Source organism: Benincasa hispida, chromosome 9 (genome assembly GCF_027475165.1).
Source record: "Benincasa hispida cultivar pf3 chromosome 9, pf3_genome.v1.1, whole genome shotgun sequence".
Classification (NCBI taxonomy): domain Eukaryota; kingdom Viridiplantae; phylum Streptophyta; class Magnoliopsida; order Cucurbitales; family Cucurbitaceae; genus Benincasa; species Benincasa hispida.
The window spans coordinates 84,291,126-84,313,524 of NC_143486.1; the positions used below are offsets into that span (position 1 = coordinate 84,291,126).

At 36.3% G+C, this 22,399-nt stretch overlaps 1 protein-coding gene and 1 long non-coding RNA gene across 2 annotated transcripts; both read right to left on the reverse strand.

The window, feature by feature from the left end:
• Window positions 1–1,929: 1,929 nt before the first annotated feature.
• LOC150034132 (uncharacterized) lies at window positions 1,930–5,647 on the reverse strand. Its single transcript, XR_016532461.1, has 2 exons — window positions 5,513–5,647; window positions 1,930–2,509 (listed from the first exon to the last, which is right to left on the reverse strand). It is a non-coding gene; the product is annotated as an uncharacterized LOC150034132 (long non-coding RNA).
• A 3,378-nt stretch (window positions 5,648–9,025) lies between these two features.
• TRS120 (transport protein TRS120) lies at window positions 9,026–22,064 on the reverse strand. The gene is made up of 10 exons (XM_039041880.2): window positions 21,539–22,064; window positions 21,115–21,321; window positions 20,756–20,938; window positions 19,650–19,759; window positions 19,023–19,082; window positions 18,390–18,678; window positions 12,323–12,618; window positions 11,167–12,044; window positions 9,802–10,740; window positions 9,026–9,586 (listed from the first exon to the last, which is right to left on the reverse strand). The coding sequence occupies exons 1-10, from the start codon at window positions 21,947–21,949 to the stop codon at window positions 9,366–9,368; spliced, it is 3,594 nt and encodes a 1,197-aa protein (XP_038897808.1). The 5' UTR covers window positions 21,950–22,064; the 3' UTR covers window positions 9,026–9,365.
• Window positions 22,065–22,399: the final 335 nt, after the last annotated feature.

Here is a 22,399-nt window from a genome sequence, read left to right on the forward strand (position 1 = left end):
CACACGCTTCGCACGTACCAACATAACCAAACTCTATAACTATTTATTTATTTATTTATTTATTTATTTTTATTGCCTCACCAAACAACAAACCCTAATCTACAATACTAGGTTGGATTTGAGGGGTTATTATTTAATAAAATTATTTGCCTTTCCCATCATCACTCTTTAACCCCATCCTACACTTCTAAGTTGATGGAATTTTATAAAAGTCGTTCAAATCATCTATTGATCCTTTGATATAATGGCAACTTCATCAATTTATTAGGACGCCTATTCAAATTGCATGTGAATATTGTATAACATATGAGATTAGAAGGGACTTTTTTCTTTGAGTGGACAACTTTGGTTTAATTTTTGAGTGTAGGGGCACACCTTATCGAGAGCATATATCTATCTCCGTCAACCCACTTGTACCAAAAGGAAAAGAAAAATCATTATCGTATGGCACATGAAATGAATTTTGTTGGATGTACAATTTTTACAACTCTAACTATAATTCGACAAAAGTTGGTGCGATGGTTGAATTATCTTTATTGCTTAGTTCATTATTAATGGTATATTCGCGGTCATTGGTGCGTGAATTTAAATACACTATGGATAATCCATAAATAATAACCAAAGATGTCTCTTATAATAAGTAGATATAAGTTTGGTCAAAGATAATTTTAACTATGTTTCAAAGTTGATAGAAATTAAATGACATAGGAAAAAGAGGGGGAGGTGAAATATGCTTGTTATAAGAGTCACAAGCATGGATAAATATGAAAGAAGAACGTATAGATTTGGTTTTCTCATATGTAATAATTTTGTTAGGACAAGAAGTGGGGTAGCATTCCATTTGGAAGAGACCTTTTCAGAAAAGATATTGCTAAGGCTCTCACCAATGCTTCAAACCACACCTCTTTGAATTCCCATCTCTTCAAGGTTCAACATTGCATTATTATTAATGAACCCTTCTTTTCAACTTTGACCAAACCAAAGGATTTTACTTGCTCTCCCAAGTTTTTCTCCTTTCTTCATAGCCCCCACTCCAAAAGCAATCTACATTCAATTTTAAGAAAGATCTTTGTTTGTTTTATATATCTGAGTAGCTAGTGTCCATCTTGACAGGTCTCTAGAGATGTAAAAAGGACTCGTAAGATATTAGAATCTAAATAGATGAGGATGATTGCAATGTATAGCACTTTCAGAACTAATAATTAAAGGTATAACAACATTTTTAATGAATTGCAAATATAACAAAATCTATCAATGGTAGATTCTATCGCTAATAGACTCCTGTTAGTGATAGATTCTATTGTTGATAGGTTTCTATTATCGATATAATCTATCATTAATAGACTCCGAGAGTTAATTTAAATTTTGCTATATCTACTAATACTTCAGGTCTGATTGCTATAATTGTAATTGTTCCTTTTATTTTATCGTTCAATCTCTCGTTCAAAGCGTTAGAAGGAGATTTGAAATGGAATGGACAATTAGATCTTAGTTTAAAGGGAAGAAAAGAAACGTTGTAAAAGTTGTTGGGATGAAAGTCAGTAGTTGGATGGAATGAATGAATGAATGGAAGGGAGAGGTAGGCAAGTGTTTGCGCGTGAAAATGGTGTTGACTAGTGGGAATGGGAGTGCCCCCACAAAGACAAAGCAATGGCCCTTATCCATATTTGACATAACGTTTATGTATAGAATAGAAAGGAAGAAGGTACCCTTTTAGGTGTGGGACTGTTTAAATTTGCTTTTGAGAGCACACTTGTCTCATAGGATGTATTAGAGATGTAAATCAAAAGCCTACAAACCCTACTACTCTCTTTCCTACACACCTATAGGAGAAAGCCAATATTTAGAAGGCTGTGTGTATGCTGTGAAATGTGAATACATGTGTGAAATGTAGGCTTAGGCTATGTGATAAAAAATACAACATTACACTTGATTTCGAAATTTTAAAATTTTGAAATTCTTTAAAATTTCGAACAAAAGTTGAGACCTAGAGGGAGGTGGTCGTGACGAACTGGTGACAATCTAAATTTTTGTCATAGATCACTGTCACATAATTTTAGGTCAAAATTCCACTAGAAATCTAAAGAATTTCTACTTCAAGAGTAGTTTTTAAAGGTTCATGAAAAGTTAAGGATAACACTCCGCAACTTTTGAAAGTACAAGAGTATTTTGTAAATAAACAAAAAGTAAAGAAATGTAAATGACAAGATGATGATGATGATGATGATGAAGAAATGGTGAGAATAGAGAAAGAGGGTTAAGAAGATTGACAAGATGGGAGAGTAAAGGAAGTCATATCAATTGGTCTTCTGCATGAACTGTACTGTTCTGTTTTGGGTTTTTCTTTGATGAGTTTGTCTTTATAGCCCACATCCATTCATCCTTCCATGTCTTCCACACATATGTTCCCTTTGCGCTCCAAATTAGGCTTTTGCTCCATGGACCACTTCATCACTTGCACAAAAGGCACCATTTTGCATGGACCACACAACCCACTTATCTATCACTCCTTGTTATTCCACACCACATAATATTAAAAAACAAAAAACAATTTCAAACTAAGGAGAGGAAAAATGATGTCTTTCAGGAACTTCAACAGTAGTTTCATCTATTGCTAGTCAAATTATTAGATATTTAGAGCGTAGACTCTAAAACAAGATGAACTACTTTTCTGTTTTACTTTGGAAGTTAGCAACCAAGTATGCTAAACCAAAAGAGGGAGCATGGGAGCTGGAAGACAAAAATAAAGACGAGAGATTTATCCTTGTGGCAAAGTATCATTAGTAATTATAACCATGCTTGCCTACTCTTTTTTGCCATTTGATAGTTGAAGAGTAAAAATTAGGAAGTCTTAGAGACATAATTTTTTTCAATAAAATGTAACAAAAATTAATTTGTAACATTTGATGCCAAGAAATGGGACTTCCAACAGTAGGAAAAACATGTTTCATATTACTAGTGCAAATGCATATTACTAGTCCTTCATCACAATTGATACTGTAGGTTTTCAAATAGAGAGAAAGACAGAAGCAGACGTCTAATTTGAAATGGAGAAAACAAGATGATAAACAAAACACAACCTCATTTGGATGTCGCTAAAAACTGTTGAACAAAGACCCTCAGTGGCAGATCTAAAGCTGGAAGAACTGTTAAAAGAAGAGAGAAAAAAAGGGCCAAAATGGGTAAAAAGTAGTCCATTCTTTCCAGCTGCCCCACCATTTAATGTAGGTGATAAGATAGATGAGGAAAAAAGGGCAATAAAGGACGATGCTATGAACAAACATGGCCTTGATGTTGTGGTTTCATTGCTATTCTTATGCGGTGTCAAACCATTCTGCTCCAACCCCCCCCCCCCCCCCCCCCCCCCAAAAAAAAAAAAAGTAATAATAATAAAAGAAATAAAGAAATTTCCCTTGTTATTATTGGTGGGACCATCTTAACATTTGCAATTAAGAATTTTATAAAGACAAACACTACAAGAAGAAGCATATTTCCCCTTTGCATGACATAGATTGCACTACACATGGAAAAAGAACTAAGAAGGATGTTGGCATCATTCTATGAAGCTTGGGTAGCAGCCTCCAAGGCCATAAGCTCAATTCACTATGGGACAGAACTGTTCAATAATTTAAGGCAATCAGAGAATATTGGTCCAAGTGTTTTTATTACTTTGCAAAGATTCAGTGTATAAATGTTTTGGGGGTTGTGAACAAGGTGAGATGAATAAGGAATTATAGGATGGGAATGATGTAATGTAACCAAAGGGCAGAAAAACAACACCCATATACTTATAGTTCCTAAAGCCTCAATAACAAAAGAAAGAAGAATTGACCATTAAAATATTGATAAGGTTAAAAAAAAGTGTTGATTGTGAAAGGACTTCAAATCATTATACAGAGAACCCCGTGTGCATGTACTGTAGAAACCCAATATCAAAAGAGGACGAGGACCACATCTTTGCATTGTCGAAGTAGAGTGACTAAGGATGTTCTAAACAGGGGAAATAAACTTGTTTGAACCTCATTTCTTACTCTTATTTGTTCCATTTCCATAGTCTATTTATAATCTTCAAGTAATTTGTAAGATGGGATACACAAAACAATGTATTTTTAGATACTTGAAAACAAAGTATTTTAAATTCGGCTCAATTACCAAAAAAAAAACATGAATTTTTCTCTTTGTTTCAAAAGTTGTAAAATTACACTTGACCTTTTATAAAGGTTTCAAAACTAACTTTGGAATAGAAATCCTTTAAAATTTCATATAGAGATTGGGACATGGAATAATGCACTACGGATCTAGAATGATGTGGCGATCAAAATTTTCATTCTAAGTCCCTGGGACGTCATTCTAAAGAATTCTCGAGGATTTCAACTCAACGATAGTTTTAAAATATTTATAAAAGGTGAAAATTAATATTGCAACTATTGAAAGTATACATGTATTGTTGAAACAAATGACAAAGTTCAAGAGCATTTATATATATACATTAATCATTTAATCTTTAAAGTTATAATAAAGTGAGATATACTCGACTAAGAGATCAGAAGTTCAAATCCTTCACTCGTAACTCGAGAAAAGAAAGAAAAGGAAAAAGAAAAAGGAAAACAAAGGTGGGTATCTACAATCATTGTCACAGATGTGCTTGGAGCCTTACATTTTCCCACAATTTCAGTCCAATTTCATTCCCATTTCATTTTCAATACAGTGAATTGTTTCCATTCTTTCCATTCCTGACCCTGTAATCAGAGAGCGACTATGTCCCAAACCTTTCCAACTACCTACTACTTCTACTGCTATTACCCCACCACCAGCCATTATAACTCTAACCTCCTTCTTTGTTTTCAAGAAATAACCACTTGACTTCAAGCCAAATACAGTATTAGGTAGAGAAGAATATTAGGAGACAAAAAAGACTTGAGGACGAGGCAAGAAAAATAAAAAAAAAATAAAAATAAAAAGAAGCAATAATAAAAACCTAGGTACTTTCTTCTTATCATACTCCCATGCTGTCTACATTAAAGGATGTTTTAGTATCAAATTGGTGCACCCAAAGGAATGGAAAAACAATCGACCAAATTAAATTATTGGTCGGAATAAAAAAGAATCGTTTTCATATGTCGCAATTTTAAGCATCTAATCCCCAAATGCCTTCTTATCTCTGTTGATTGCTTCCTTACCCTAAAAAGGGTCCCCCAAAAAGAAATTTCAATCCACCGACATGACTCTCAAAGTACAATCGTTCAATGAACAGGGGAAACCAACAAGAAAAATGGAAAAAAAAAAAAAAAAAAAAAAAACTTATGATATCTAAAGTAGAAAAAATCAGAAGAGATTAAATATGGCAACATCAAGAGGTCAATTATTGATGGATAAAGCTATTTTTTTTTCTTCACAGCTTTTGGATAGTTATGAAGAAAATGCTTGCATTCTTCATCACTCAATTCGTCCAATTCAGAAAAGTAAAAGAATGTCAAAGCTTTTAGAAGAATATTTGAAGCATCTGGCGTACCTGGCAGAGCAGATTTCAAGAGCCATTGAGAGAAAAAATATGAATGGAACCTGATGATTTTTCGAGGGAAATTTCGATTTTTCTACATCAACCAACGATTCCTCTAATTTTCTTTCAAATAAGGATTTCTTCCTTTTGTGTTCTTGGCCCAATAACAACCAAAGCCCAAATTAACTCTTTTGCTTTGCACCTTTTCTAGGGTTAATTTTCGAACATGTTTGAAACGAATCATTTCATATATATTTTTAATTATTCAATATCAAATTCGATTATATGGATTTAAAAATCTAAAACCAAACGTTAAATTGATTTTGAAGAATTAGAGATATATTATAAAGTGATTTAAATCCTTTTCCAATCACGTCCTTAAACACAAGTTTAAAATCATGAACGTAACAATATGGCCTCGAGCTTTGGTTTATAATTACTTAGTCCTTGTACTTTCAAAATTATGACAATTTAGTTTTTGAACTTTAGTATGTAACGGTTTAATCATTACCATTAAAAATCTCATCAAAATAAATATAAATTTTTATCATGTAACAATTAAATCTTTGTAGTTTATAAAAGCACATTTGTCTTCAATCAATCTACATACGTAAGAAGTTTCATTAAATCATAATATTTTTTTTATTTACGAGGTTAAATTATTATAATGTTGAAAATACATTATATTGAAGATTATGAACTCAAAAATGTTTTTAGACCCTTAAAAAACCTATGATCAAGTAGGGATCATTTCAACTTTTCTTTTCTTTTCCTTATTTCATATGGTGAGTTTGAGATGACTTTTTAAAAGTATTGTTTTTAATTGAAAATATTTATAAAAAAAAAAATGAAAATTTTGAAAGTATTTTTAAAATGTGCAATCAGAATTTTTCACTTTTGATCTGTATATCAAAACATCATGTAAATATTGAAAAATGCTTTTGATGGCCTAAAACACTCAATTGTATCTAAAGTCATGCATGCCAAACTTTAACTTTAGATGTGCGTGTCTAGAAGTGATTTGAAATGATTAAAGTCGCTTTTGTCATATTTTATTTTGAAACGTGTTCTTAATCACTCAAAATTAATTTAATATTTAATCTTATACTTTTAGATGCAATTTTCATAGCACAAAAATTAAATTTTAATTATTAAAAGCATGTTTGAAAATGATCTAAAAAATGATGATTATGCTTTAAATCCATTTCAGAATCACTCTCAAACATGTCCTATTAACTAAAAGAAAAAATATTTGAAAGATGAGGAAGAAAGCCTATTTATGAATTAGTTTCATCTTAGAGGATATTATATGATACTTTCTAACAATACTTTTATTTATCCAGAATGTTTGCTACATAAACAAAAACTTTTTAATTTTCACCTTATGGAATTGTCTAGTAGAGAGGGTTGGATGATTTTTTTTATAATTATTATTGATCTACTTTATTAACGAATTTGAACACTTCATATTAGTTTTCGGGCACGTTTAGATTGACTTGAGAAAAAAATATTTTTCAAAAAACTCATTTTTATTTAAAAATTGATTAAAATACACTTAAAAACTATTTTGATGGATTATCAAACACTCCAATTTATTTTTTAAATTAAACACTTAAAAATGTGTTTTAAACACATTATTAATTGAGATTACTATAAGATGTTGTTAACAAAGGGAAAAGAAAACACCTTTTGAGGGTAGAAAAAAAAGGAGAAAACAATGAGGATGCATCTTTTAAAGTAATATGAAAAGAAAGAACAATTGAGAGTGGAAAAATCAAAAGAATGCAATTTGCAAGAATACAAAGATTCACTCAAATAATGATCGTCCATTGGAATCAAACATCTTTTGGAGTTAAAAGGTTATGGAGTATCCTTATCAGAGAAAAAGTGCATACTTTCTTTAGGATGATAAAATGTCTTAATCCTATTTTGGGGAATTGAGATACATAAAAAAAGTTAAATATAAAAATTAGAAGAATATTGCATTTATTTGATCTAATGTTTTCTTAAAGTAATATTTTTTTTTTTTTAAAAAAATTATAGTTTCAAAGATAGAGATGTTTTTTACAGTCATGCATTCAAAATATATGGGAGTGATAGTCGAATAATTCCTCTTCACTTCAATGTACTTTATGTCAATCTTGACGTGCATGTAAAGAGTATAAAACAAGTAAAAAAGAATAATATACATCTTTTTTTAGTTCACATCCAATTGTTAGTTTGTTGCTTTATTCTTCTTATTTTTTAGTTGAATAATTGTGAGATGGAAGATTGAATATCGATCTTTATAATGACAATTGATATCTACTAAGTTAAGGTCAAAATGGTTGTACTCTGCAATCATCATGCTCAATCGAGAGATTTTTTGATTTTGAGAAATCGGTTAAGTAGAGGATTGTCTCAACTCACCTCTCGAGATATAAAAACTCCTCCTCCTCTGTGGAGAGTGTAAATTCCAAAATGAATGTTCTCGATTTTCGAATTCATTCTCATCTTGATCCACCATGGAATTTTTTAAATCTACAAAAACATTGACAAAAAAGGCCTATAATGATCTTTGAGAAGATCATGAGGTGCCGATAGGAGGAAGGATCGGTAGTCTTTTTGCCACTTGTGATCAATGTTCCACAAGAGCAAGAGGATTCATTAATTGTGATTACTGAATGCATTTTAATAAGATTTTTTTTTTTAAAAAAAAAAAAAAAAAATTAAGAAGAATTATAATGTTATGACTCACGGCTAGAAAATATGGTTTGGCATCATCTTAAATGTTGGGAGTCGAGAAACAAGATCCTGATCTACAACGGGATTATGCAATCCATAGGTGGTTACCGACAAGGGCCATATAGCATGTAATGATTCAATAGTCTTTTGGGTTCACCTATTGGGTGGTTTGGGATGGGTGCTTCGTGACTGCATGAGATGTGTTTGTTTTGTTGGACTGAAATTAATTCCTAAATGTAATGAGATTAAGTTTCTGATAGACTATTCATAAGGAGCTTGCATCTATCTCAATGAACCCTCGAATTGTCATTATGAAATCTGACTATTTAGACGTAGTTCATCTTTTTACTTGAATAATATGGCTACCAACATTTCGAAAGTGTCTTTATAATTGATGACTCTTATGTCCTTCGCTGCCACAATTTTTTGATGCCCACTTGCAATAAACACTTTGGAAAAGAGAATAACTTCTCTTTTTCCAACTCCTCGAGTGATTTTCTTTATTGAGTTGTTTTCTCAATAATAATAATTATTATTGTTATTATCACACAAATATTTTGCTCAAGCATTATCATTTCAGATGAAATATGGTAAAATATAGTATATAAATATTTCATCTTAACATATATGGTAAATTCTGCTGGTTGAGCTATCAGGCTAGAAATTGTCTTTAGAGTAAGAGAATAGCATCCACCATTAACCTGTTTATATGAAATACAATGGTCACTTGGCCATTTCAGTTAAATGCATCTGCTAAGATGATGAAAGTCAACAACCTGAATCAATTTGTACAACAAAAGAAACCAGAAGGTGCCAAATTGAACAATATTAAACCAGATTGACAACTCAATAGTTTCTTTTTGAATATCCTCTCAATTACAAAGTTGATTGAGAAACTCCTATGCAAGTGTAACTAATCACAACCCCATCCAACAACTCAAGAAGATTGGACAGGGTTTTTTTTATCCTCTCTTTGTGCAGGACACAAAGGTTACAAACAGAAGAATGGAAAAAAAAAAAAGTTGACGTACTCGTACTTACCGAATAAAAGATTGCTCCTGTACTTTGAGAGACAAATCCCCTCGAAAACCGATGAGCTATAATGAGCTAACCAATTCATTCAGATGAAAGAAGAAGAAACTCAGGCTGTACCATTAATGCGAAGGTGGTATGGAGGTCCACAACAGAAAATTGGTTCATCAGGTGAACTAGTTCTCGCACGAGCTCGGAGGATGTCTGTAGCATCATCGATAATTGCGGCAGCCGACAATGTATATTCGCCAGGAATGAGGAAATACAGTGAGAAAGAATGTGTAGTTTCTTCAAGCGGAGGCACTTCCAGGGTGATACCACTTAATACACCTACCAGAAAAGTAACTATGAAACTTAAAAGATATATAGACATTCAGAAGGAAATTTTAAATTGTTAGACGAAATGGAGCATGCAGAAGAAGCTTGTGTTCAAAGAAGATAGGGTTAAATGAAATCAAGTTATCAAAAGTATTGATATAATTAAATTTACCATAACTCATTAATTTAAGCTTTTAGGTTCATTGGTGATTTAACACAAAACTTACCATTCCATAAGACGGTTGATTTTGCACCCTCGACACAACTCTCACCAGCTACATCTCTGCACGTTATATTAAGACTCATTTTGATCATTTCCTTGGTGTTGTTACGAACAATAACTTCTAAAGGAGTCATTTTATGTGCTTCCAAAGAGCTCTGGGAAGATACGCTGTGAAGATTCTGATTTGATTCTTTCCTTTCCGAACTATTGCCAACCGTCCTGAACCCAAAAGTTAATGGATCTGGCAATAATACATCCATCATTGACGATTGCAAGGCTGCCAGTATAGCATCCTTGATGTTTAATTCTCCGAAGCTATTCCGTCCTGATTGCCACTTGACCTTTATTCTAGATGTTAGATTCTTGATCGAAGCATTTAGTTCAGCTTTCGTGTTCTTTTCTGAGAAGCTTAAATTTCTGGCATTGGTCGTTCCATCTGCTCGAACATCTTTCCCAAAGAATGAACCATCAAGAACAGGTAATTTAAAGTGTTCTAAGGGTATTAGCACTCTTGCAGAGAAATCTCTGTCTATTCTTGTTTTATGATAACTATATTCAGTAACATTTTGATCACCAGATGCGTTTCCCTCATGGCATGAATTTTCGACCTGGACAGAAACACTAATTTCGAACAATATATCGGTTGGATTAGACAATTCGAGTTCAAGAAACCTAAGACCCCAACTTCCCCGGAATGGATCAATCTTTACTAATCTGTCAATCTTGCTTTGAGTGTCAACGGGTTGCTCTGTAGAGTTATTATCAATTTCAGCTAGTTTAGAAAGGTCTTCACCCACATATGCTGGAATTTCCATTGAAAGCAATCGAGCTTTCACAAAAGACAAGCCCTGTAAAACACAAATTTGCAGCGGAATAACCAGGCGTCGACCAGGAGGTATAGCAGAACCATTGAGGAGAGGATCTCCAGGATTCACCATAGGCCCTAGGAAGCAAAATAATGATTATAAATAGAAATACAGAGAAATTACATCAAATTGAAAATCTTTTAGGACATGGATCAATAAGTAGCGTTACACTGTTTTCTCGCACAACAGAAGAACAGGTGAACAACTGATGCTTGGACTGATATTTATGAGAATGAGTGTCATGCAATGCATACAATTTAATTCGATAATGAACTTAACTAGAGGAATTCATTAAAAATCAAGGGCAGACATAAACTATGGATAAAAAATGTGCAGAGCAGTCAAATTTAAATGGTCCCACCTGAATGTGCACAAAAAGCACAAGGCATGGGTGAATGTGGTCAACAACGTACAAGTTGGAAGTGAAATATCCGAATAGTACAATTCTATGAAACATTAGTTGTGATCAAAAGAGGAAAGAAAGAAATATCAGAAGCAAAAACCTGCATAATGTATCAAGAAAGTAGGGCTGCTGCCATCCTTGGAATGCCTCAACATGCTTGCAGATGTATTCTTGCTACTAACTGTATCCGAATCAACCACCCCAAGCTGCCAAGCTTTTAAGGTCACAGGTATGATCACTTCCGCACCAGGCTTCAAAGGAAGAGCAGATTTTAAAGTTTCAAAAGCAATTGAAATAACGGAATCTTGGTGTTTTCCAGATAATGATATGTGTGCCTGCTCGACTGGAATTGTACCTGCATTAGCCAGATGTATCCATACATCACGAATTTCACCTTCATACAGAATAATGGCACCGTTACCACCAACAACATGCGAAACTAGCAACGGCAATGGTGATATCACAGATATATTTGGAACCGATACATTTCTCAACTTCATAGACCCACAGCTCCGGAATGGGTCAGAAAGAACGAGTCCTTGAGCTACTCCATTGAGTAGATTGTCAACATCCTTGAAAAGGTGTTCAGTTATTGCACCAAAGCAATGTACAATGCATCCAGGCATTCTCACTGGCCCAACTGAAGTCGGAATACCAGATAAAGTAACCACCTTCGATGAATTGGGAGGAAGATTCAAAGAAACTGGAAAAGCATCAAAATTTCCTGAATGCACCGAAAGGTATATACTATCAACCCTCAACTCAAAGCCGCATGGGTTAGCTAATTCCACCAGGACCTGCACTAGTTCTCCAACAACCCAAACCAGTTCTTGCTGCTTGTTATTTGACGAGTCTCCTTTGCTGAACGGAGTATAAATGAAAGGTCCAGAAGGGGCGGATCCTGCCCACCAGTCTTCCTTATCTGGATTGCGTTTTACAATGTTCAATTGGGAAGTATGGAGAGGAAAAGAATGCAACCTAGAAAGACCAGTTAATCATTAATTAACTCACAATAATTCAAATTTGTGCATACGAGATTACTCTTCAGTACACGGTGGCTGCTCAGATTGGTATTAACTTTTTCGGATAAGCGCTCAGGTTGTATAAATGAAAGTCAAGGAAAATTCTATTTGATCGTAACTTATCAAAGTGTGTGTGTGTGTCTGTGTGAATATTACAATGGTTAAATTGGAAGGGATATAACAGATTAGATGGTTATTCCTCATACAGTATAAATATTAAAATGGGTAAATCACCTTATGAAAGGTAAGGCAGGATCGGCACAGCGAATGCCTGATGGTAACCTCTCCGCTGAATTTGAAAGGGCACTTGCTAGCCCATTTTGGCCTGCTGGTGTTATTAAAGGATAATAAGATCTAAGTAGCCGTGCTGCAGCACTCCAAGCAGCAAGAGGATCTCCAGCACGGACAGCAGACAGTAGAATCTCCCTTAATACAACCATTTGCAAAGTACTCCATTGGGACTCAAATAAAGATACTAATGACTGATGGTGCATTTTTCCAGAATCAGAATTACTCGGGCCAACCTTATTCTTTAAGGATAGAAAAGAAGAAAAAATCAGTTAAACCAATCAGTTTGGAACAAAACATCTAAAACACGATATAAGGGGAAAAAAGGAAACTGGCAAGATAAACCAATATGAAAACTGAAGTTTGACCTCAACCACAAGGCACTGACTACGACCTGCTAGTATATTTTTAGTATAAGATGAGCAACAAGTGAATCACAATAGGATTGGAGATTGAGAATAATAAGCTCATAACCAAGGAAAATTAAATTGACAAAAAAAAAGTTCATCTTCATAGTGCTTGAAGTTGGAAATGACAATTTCAGAGAACAATTTGATTTCATTAAGAGACAGGATTTGCAAAACAAACCAATTACATCACAATCAGCCATCATACCCATACACATAGGCACCGTGTTTTTTCTATTTCCAAACTAGATCTTTGTCCTATAGGGTGTGAGGATTTCCCTATTTCATCTATGAATGAAATGTTTCAAACAAACAAACAATATCTTTGTCATCTACTGTTAGAACCCTTCAAACCTACAAAAGAAACTTCTACAACAGCCCACAAATTCCCAAGAACAGAGTCTTACTCTGATAATTTTATTTATATACTCTTAAGGGAAAATACAGACAAGATGAAAATTCTCAAAGGTAGAAAATAGACAAGACAATTCCAGCATACCAGAGGGCTGGATCCTCCCTTAGCAAAACTTGCTCCACAATTCAAAGATGGCCCTCCCTTCCCCACAACACTCCCTTTTTAACAGGGTTATCCCCACCCCAATTGGTCCCCACGTCCAACCAACTCTCTAACAAAACTCTCATTAATCCCCCATTTCTTCTGTAATTACTTCTTACCCCTTCGTTTGTATGTATTTATAATCGGTGGTCTTACAATACCTCCCAGTTTTTCAGTCACCTTGTCCTCAAGGTGTAATTGAGGGTATTGTTGCTTCATTCCTTCCATGCTTTCCCACGTGGCCTCACTCTCCGGGTAATTCTTCCATTTGATTAACCATTCTTCCCTCATCATTTCAATATTCCATCGTACTCCTCAAATCTCTTCTGGGATCATTTGCAGCTTGAAATTATCCGAAAGGTCAGGTGGCTGAGTTTGTACTTGCACCCCTTGCCCAATGCACTTTTTCAGTTGTAAAACGTGAAAAAGGGTATGGATTTTCACCCCTTCTAGTAGTTCCCAATCGATAAGCCACTGTCCCAACTTTTTCTAACACTCTGTATGGACCAAAGAACCTTGGGGCAAATTTCTCACATCATCGTCTGGCTAACGTTCGTTGTCTGTATGGTATGAGCTTGAGGAAGACTAGATCTCCTACCTCATCGTCCTCTGTACTTCTCTCCTATGTTGGTCTGCATACCTCTTCATCCTTTCTTGGGCTAAGTGTAAATGTTCTTTCAAAGCTACTAGGGCTCTATCTCTTTCAATCAATTGTTGTTCCAGTGTGTCGTTGGTCGTTTTCCGGTCACCATAAGAGACTAGAGGTGGAACAAGTCTCCCAAAGACTGCCGTGTACGGGGTCATATTAATTGAAGAATGGAAAGTAGTGTTATACTAGTATTCGGCCCAAGGGATAGAATGGTACCATTGTTTGGGCTGCTCATTGCAAAAACATTTGAGATATGTTTCCACACAACGGTTAACTCGCTCTGTCTGTCCGTCTGTTTGAGGGTGAAATATTGTACTCCTTTTTAATGCCACATTGTGTACCTTACATAATTCGACCCAAAAACTACTGATGAAAATCTTATCTCTATCAGAAACAATCGATCTGGGAAACCCATGGTGGCGAACTACCTCCCAAATAAACACTTCAGCTACTCTTTTTGCTGTGAACGGGTGACTCATAGAAATGAAATGACTGTACTTCATTAGCCTATCGACTACTACCATCAAAGTATCTTCCCCCTGAGTTTTAGGCAATCCTTCTATGAAGTCCATGGAGATATTTTCCCACACCCTATCCTGGATGGGTAATGGTTGCAACAACCTTGCAGGAACTAGGGCCTCCGTTTTATTCTTTTGGCATACCAAACACTCCGACACGTACTTCTTGGCATCTTCCTTCATGCCCTTCCAGTATAATTCCCCTGACAACCGTTTATATGTGCGTAAGAAGCCTGAGTGTCCCCCATCACTGAGTCATGGAATGTGGATAATAATGTTGATATATATGTGGAAGTTTTAGATATGACCAATCTCACAAAATTCCTTGTGACAGAGAACTTCTTAACACTAGAGGGGTCCTTTTCCAATTGATCTATGATCCTTTGTAATTCCTCGTCTGTTCCCACTTCCTGTTGCACAACTGTACATCGATCAGAGAGGGGGCAACCAGAGTGGTCAACTCCACTATTGCTGACATGCGAGATAGAGCGTCTGCTGCTTTATTGTTCAGCCCCAATTGATATATGATCTCAAAATCATAGCCTAATAACTTAGTCAGTCATCTTTGGTATTGTGGTTGTATTTCCCTTTGTTCTAGCAAGAACTTGAGTACCTTTTGATCCGAGTACACCATGAATTTGCATCCAAGTAAGGTCTCCATTTCTGGACTGATAGAACCACTGCCATCAATTCCCGTTCATATGTGGACTTCCCTTGTGCTCGCACTGACAATGCTTGACTAAAATAGGCTATAGGCCTACTCTCCTGCATCAGCACAGCTCCCAACCCCAAACCTGAAGCATCTGTCTCAATGATGAATGGTAACTCAAAGTTTGGTAAGGCTAATACGGGTAATGTCACCATTGCTCGTTTTAGCTCCTTGACGCATCCGTGGCTTCATCAATCCATTTGAAGGAATCTTTTTGCAACAATCTGGTTAAGGGTGCTGCCATATTCCCATAATTTTTAACAAACCTTCAGCAGTAACCAGTCAGCCCTAAAAATCCACTCAATTCAGTGAGGTTTCTCGGAATAGGCCACTATAGCAGTGCTCGTATTTTCTCCCCATCTGCTTCTACCCCTTCCGTTGAGACCCAATGGCCTAAGTATTGGATCCTTCGTTGTCCAAATTGGCATTTCTTCCGGTTGGCATGTAGATGATTATCTCGCAAAACATTCATCACCATTCCCAAATGTTTAATATGAGTGTCTTCATCAAAACTATAGACGAGAATATCATTAAAAAAAAAACCCAGTATGCACCTTTTAAAAAACGGTCGGAATATTTGATTCATCAAGGCTTGGAATGTTGATGGGGCATTGGTCAACCCGAACGGCATCACTAGAAACTCATAATGCCCTTCGTGAGTTTGGAAAGTTGTTTTCTCCACATCTGGTTCGTGCATTCTTATCTGATGGTATCTAGATTTCAAGTCCAGCTTGGAGAATATTACGGATCCATGGAGCTCATCCAATAGTTCCTCAATCATGGGGATTGGAAATTTATCTGCTATGGTGATTTGATTTAGCTGTCAATAATCCACACAAAATCTCCATCCACATCTTTCTTTTTGACTAATAGAACAGGGCTAGAGTAGGGGCTATGGCTGGGGCGTATGAGTCCTGCTGTTAACATCTCATTCACCAATGTTTCTAACTCGTTTTTCTGATCATAACTATACCGATATGGTCTTACGTTGATTGGAGCTTCTCCCTCCTTAGTCAGTATACGGTGATCCACTGCTCTTTTGGGTGGGAGAGATGTTGGTGGTTAAAAAATGTCCCGAAATTCTTCCAATGACCCTTGGATGTTACTTATCAGCTTTGTTTCTTCCTTTTTTTTTTTTTTTTGATTATCAATTCTTTCAGTGGCTCGAGTTCAAGTTGCTGCAATTCTACCACGAAGCCTAAATCATCTTCTTCCCATGTTTGGGTCAGCGCCTTAAGTGAAACTTCCTGTGCTGACAAGGTGGGGTCCCCTTTTAAAACAATCCGCTGATCCCCCATTATGAATGTCATCATCAAAATGGGTCAATGGACTTCCATATAACCCATGTTACACAACTAAATCATTCCCAAAATCACATCCACTCTCCCTAACTCTAACGGAAGGAAATCCTCCGTGATTGTTAACTCTAGTAATACCACAACTACAGCCTTACAAATTCCCTTGCCTCTGATCGCATTGTCGTTACCCACCACGACTCCATAGTTAGTCATCTCTATCAAAGAAAGGTTTAATTCGTGAACCAACTTCTGGTGTATGAAGTTGTGGGTGGCTCCACAGTCGATCATGATTACGACCTCTCGTCCTGCTAGTGTCCCTTTGAGCTTCATCGTTCCCTTCCTGGATAAGCTCAAGATTCGTCGTAAGGCGATTTTGATGTTCTCTGTTACTTCCAGTGCCTTGACTTCGGTTGTTCCAGCCACTTCTTCCCCTATTCCCTCCTCTACGTCCTCCTCCTCTTGGAATATCATCAGGTTCAACGCTCGTGACTCCCTTATTTTGCATCGATGTCCTGGAGAATACTTTTAATTGCAACGAAAACATAAGCCCTTCTCTCTCTTTTCCTTGGCCTCCGCATCTGTGAGCCTTCGAAACGTCCTCTCCCGCTTTGCCGTTTCTCCCTCTTTTGGTAATGTGACCCTTCTGAAATTATTTTTGCCTGTTGGGCTTCCAGTTGTCTTTGGGTTAACGAGGGTAGATGTCTCTTTTTGGGCCGTCACTTGGGTCAGGCCCGAAATCCCTTTGACCGTCTGTAGGGCAACGTTTGGATCGCTAATAGCTTGGGCCTCTTTCATACAAGCATCTAGCCCAATCGGGTGTTGACCGATTACCTCTGCTCTAATCTCGGGTTTTATTCTGTTAAGGAAGGTCTCCTCCAACACCTCTTCAGCTGTCTCAGGTATTGGTGCTGCAAACATCTCGAACTGCTTCCGGTATTCTTCATAAGTTCCTTCCTGTCTTATTCGAAGCAATCGGGAAAGGAGCATACCTTTTTTATTGGGTCGGAAACATTCGAACATCCGACGGTTCAGTTCATCCTAAGTTTGGATAGGTCTTCGATTATGAGCCCATCTGAACCAATTTACCGTCTCCGATGAGAAGGCAGTGATAGCCACCTTGATTTTCTCTTCGTCCGTTAGCTCATGGATCTCGAAGAAATGTTCAGCTCTGTAGATCCATGAATCCGGATGTTCCCCTGCAAAAATGGGTATCTCGAGTCTCTTGTGTTTACTTCAGTCAACCATTCCTCCAGCTGCTTGATACTAGGAACTCTCTCCTTCCTCTCCTCCTTTAGTGGTTTTTGTTTTCTGAGACCTTAAGTATTGCACTATCACCATAATCTTCTCCAAGCTTTTCTTCATTTCGTTCATCCCCTCTCGTAACTAAGCTATACTCTTCGAGTGTCCTTCCACCTTCTCGTTCGTCTCCTTCTTCTTTTATGCTCTTGTCTTTCCCAGGATTGATCGGCTCTGATACCAATTTACTAGAACCCTTCAAACCTGCAAAAGAAACTTCTACAACAGCCACAAATTCCCAAGAACAGAGTAAGACTCTGATAATTTTATTTATATACTCTTAAGGGAAAACGGTACAAACAAGATGAAAATTCTCAAAGGTAGAAAATAGACGAGACAATTCCAGCATACCAGAGGGATCCTCCCTTAGCAAAACTTGCTCAACAATTCAAAGATGCCCCTCCCTTCCCACAACACTCCCTTTTTAAAAGGGTTATCCCCACCCCAATTGGTCCCCATGTCTAACCAACTCTCTAACAAAATTCTCATTAATCCCCCATTTCTTCATGATTACTTTCTTACCCCTTCGTTTGTTTGTATTTATAACGGGTGGTCTTACATCTACTCATGTAATACTCACATGGGAGAAAGAACGCTCCGTCTCAGATGATCTACTTTGAACACGATAAGCTTTTGTTGTCAGGGCCAAGACTTGCAAGGCGCTAACAGCAGCATGTCTATTTTCCTGTTGCAAGTATAACTGAGCAACCTGCCTTGAAAAGAAAGCAGCTTTCCGCTGGTAACCAAGAGAACCAAATAAACGAGCGATTTCAACATATAATATTAATCTATCACTGGCATCAATCAAAGATTTAGCACCATCTGCTGCACTGGTTAACAACTCTGCAACCTCTTTAGCCAGCTCGCTCCTGTGAATCAAACCCCTCGAAAGAGTAAATAAAGTTATTTATTGCATAACTAAAGTCAGAAATATGAATTGATATACGAGTATTTATCACTAAAATAAATATGATTCTATGTTAAAATGCAAACTAAAATTTTTTATGGTAAATTTTATTTTAGTGGACAACTAGCTTTCAGAACATATCGAGATGCATCTTCTGGAAGAGATCCACACATACAGATTCACACAAATAAACTGATTACCAATGTACCATTTGTAATCAGAGAACATATTATCTTGTTTCTTTTCCTTCAAGTCAATCATGACATAATACATTCAGTATTCATGTGCACAAATCATAAAATATACCTGCAAAGAAATCTAGCCAACTTCAAGGTAGCCTCGAGTTCAAAACTTAGGGGTGAAACCCTGATGAAGAGAAAAAAGAAAGAATGTCAAAGAGGGAAATATATGAAATGACGTATCAGAGAATAGCAAAATGAAGCACATGAAAATACTCATATATGTTAATTGAGTTGCAAAAAGTGAATTTCGAACAAGAACAAAAGATTTTCCCAAAGAAACATAATTTCGTACTACTCATCCTATCGAAAACATAATATTTATCATCACAATCCACAGTTAATCACTGGAGAGAGTGTCAAGACCATCTTGCATGCACTTTAGTTAGTCTCACAGTCACTAGATTTTTTAAAAAAATCATAGGTAGTTGCCTACCGTGCTGAAATTTCATTCTCTCAAAAACATTTATTTTCAAACAGGCCCTAATGCCACTACGCAATCTCTGGTGAGAGATTGTCTTTCTTAACAACTAGTTACGTCAATATTTAAAATAATTGCTTAAAACTGTATGAATAAATTATTAGATAAGAAAATGTTTTTCACAATATCCAACTTTAGCATTTCACTCAATTGATTTGCCACAATATTTTTTTATTTTTTTATTTTTTTAAAAAAGGAAAACCCAGACCCTACCTTTGGGTGTTATCTTGTATAAACGACTTCCTGTAATGCAAAATAACACTATTGTATCTGTATCTGACTTCTTCCTCCAGAGCTGAATCCTTGTGACCCATTCGATCAATCTGAAATCACATGTATAATAAAGTAAACCAATTCAAGAAAAATATCATAAAAAACATACACACACACACACATGAACGCCAAAATTTTAGAAGCACCCATGACTACCAACAGGTTTTAAAGGCTCATATATCATTTAGGTTAATATTATCATGAAAAGAGTGAGAAAAAAAGGGACTTGGCTACATGCATAACTGCTAGAAACTTAAACAAGTATTCTGTTGAACAAATTTTATGATGACTCGAAAATAATGTCCAGTAGATGGGTTAAGAAGACCTCTTGCTGTCATATCAACAAAATTTAAGCTCTCTCTTATATAATTCACTTATTTTTCATCTTTACTAACCATGTTTTAACTCAGGTTGGTATGCCCGAGGCAGCCCTTTATTCTACTCTACATATTTCTCAACTACTACTCTCTTCACCTCCTGCTGCAAGTAAAATAACAAGGGGAGGCCTACCAACAATTACAGCATTTATGGGAATACTCCTACCATCTCTCTCCGTGGCAGTCAATTGGACTGAATTAAGTTATGCCAAATTCGGTCAATTGGCAGAACTAATACCACAATAACATTTTTACATCAATAATGAAGTGAATCCCATGATAATATCCCAGTTTTGAAACGATCCATAGTATGATAGCATCATGCACAATGCCTTGACATGGAGAAAGTAAAATAGATGGAAAATCCTTCCAACGTGTAATCAACAATTACAAACTTGTGGTCCTAACTGTCATTGAAGTAACTTCTAAACTCATCAGAAAGATGCACAACCGCCTCAAACTTGCAAATTATGTTTGTACAACGATCATAGAAAATATCTACTTAAACTATGAGGGCAGAACCGGAAAACACTAAATGAAATTTCTATATACATTGAATTCTCTGCGTTCTGGTTCTGATGCAGATTATTTTACTGACGAGAATAATGTTGCATCTTCGTGTGGAGGAAAAAAAAAAAAAGGAAAGAAATGCTAGTGAGAGGAAAGTACCAGTAAGGCACAGACACTTCCCTCCAAAGCCCCCGCGTACCAAAAATAGTCCCCAGTTAACCTAGCAAGATCGATTGCAGTAGAGTAGTGAGCATTGGCATCAACTGGCGATCCTGCCAGCAGACAATAGTCACCAATTGTCTTCTGAGCACGACCAAGTCTTCTCTTTTTGGCTTTAATAACCTGCAATTTCATCGAGTAAACATGATTAAGTTGCAGCATTTAGAACATCCTTTCAAATGTACGTACAATTCCCTTAAAAACGAAGATGAGAGCCATATCAAGATAAGAAATAGCTTCTACAGCAACTATTGTGATAAGAAAAAGAAATCAATTAATTAGGACACCTAAACATAAACCTCCTCTGAGCTGAGACTTGCTTGAGAATCTAAAGGCGTTTTCAAAATAGTTCCAGCAGACTCTGCTTGAAGGACCCATTTCTCAAATTCCATCAACAAAGAAGCTGCAATATCTTGCATCATTGTGTTCAGATGAAATTCCTGTGTTTGCCGGTCAGCTGGAGGAAACAACCTCAAATTACCTCCTTTTTTGCTGCCTTCTTCAAGCTGCAGCAAATTCCAAGAGAGGATGAAAAGAAAAAAAAAATAATTTAAAAATCAAATCCTCAAAACCTTTAATTAATCATAAATAACTCAAAATTTGCAAGTGTTCCGACCGTGACCGACTTAACATCCACGAAGAAGATCATAGTTACACATTATTAGTTTTTCAGATGAGCATGGATAAATCAGAGTTAACAAAGAGCAGAAAGCAAGTCCCTGCCTGAGAATCATCGGGACAAAAGGCGAAACATCGTTCGACGAGCGCGGAAGTGTAACCCTTACAGGCGGCATTGAACTGATCAATAGCGGAATCAAGATCGGGAGAAGAAGGACAGTGACAGATACCAATAACAGCAAGGATCTTGCGGTTGGATTGGAAGTCTTCCCAAGGGCTAGGCGGATCTCCACCGAGAATAAACTTGAAACGAAGACTACCAGAGTCCCAAGGTTGATGAGCAAAGGGAGATTTCTGGTGCTCAGTGTAGAAGGAACTTATGGCGGAAAGTGGAATCAATTGGTGGCGGAGAAGCATGGACAAGTAGTCCCGCAGTAGAGTCGGCGGAACTGTACCGATCGGAAGAACCGCCACTCTGATCATGGAGCTGGTTTCGATACTGACATCGGGCTCCATTGTGGGATCTTGGAGATGGGCGTCGAAAACTGGAATGGAAGGAGGAAGACGATGAAGATTTTGGTGTGATCGTTGGTGGAGCTTCGAGGACAGTGGAGAAGTCTGTTTGGGTTCGGTGTTATGCTGCCCCGTTCAAGTTTTGTAATTATCCTCTTCGAGTTTTCGGGTTGAGTTGATAATTATTATAAGAGAAAGTAATTGGAAGAATTAATACAAATAGCGAGATGAAAAATGTAAATTAACGTGAATAACTAGATAATAAACCTTTCTAATAATTAGTGAACTAAACGGTGGGTTTTTTTACCCAATCCAATCCAACTTAGGGGCCAAACACCCTTAAGTAATTTGTAATTGCTCTCCCTTAATGTTTTTTTTTTTGAAAATTTATTTTTGATCCTCGTTTGGAAAAACATGTGTGTTTAGTTTATGAGTTTTAAAAATACACCATTT

Coding starts and splice junctions, on each gene's coding strand:
- TRS120 (XM_039041880.2), bottom strand. CDS start 21,949: ATGGAGCCCGATGTCAGTATCGAAACCAGCTCCATGATCAGAGTGGCG. Junction 18,679..19,022: donor TTGGCTAGATTTCTTTGCAG/GTATATTTTATG, acceptor TTTGATTCACAG/GAGCGAGCTGGCTAAAGAGG. Junction 12,619..18,389: donor CGGAGCGTTCTTTCTCCCAT/GTGAGTATTACA, acceptor CTATCCTTAAAG/AATAAGGTTGGCCCGAGTAA.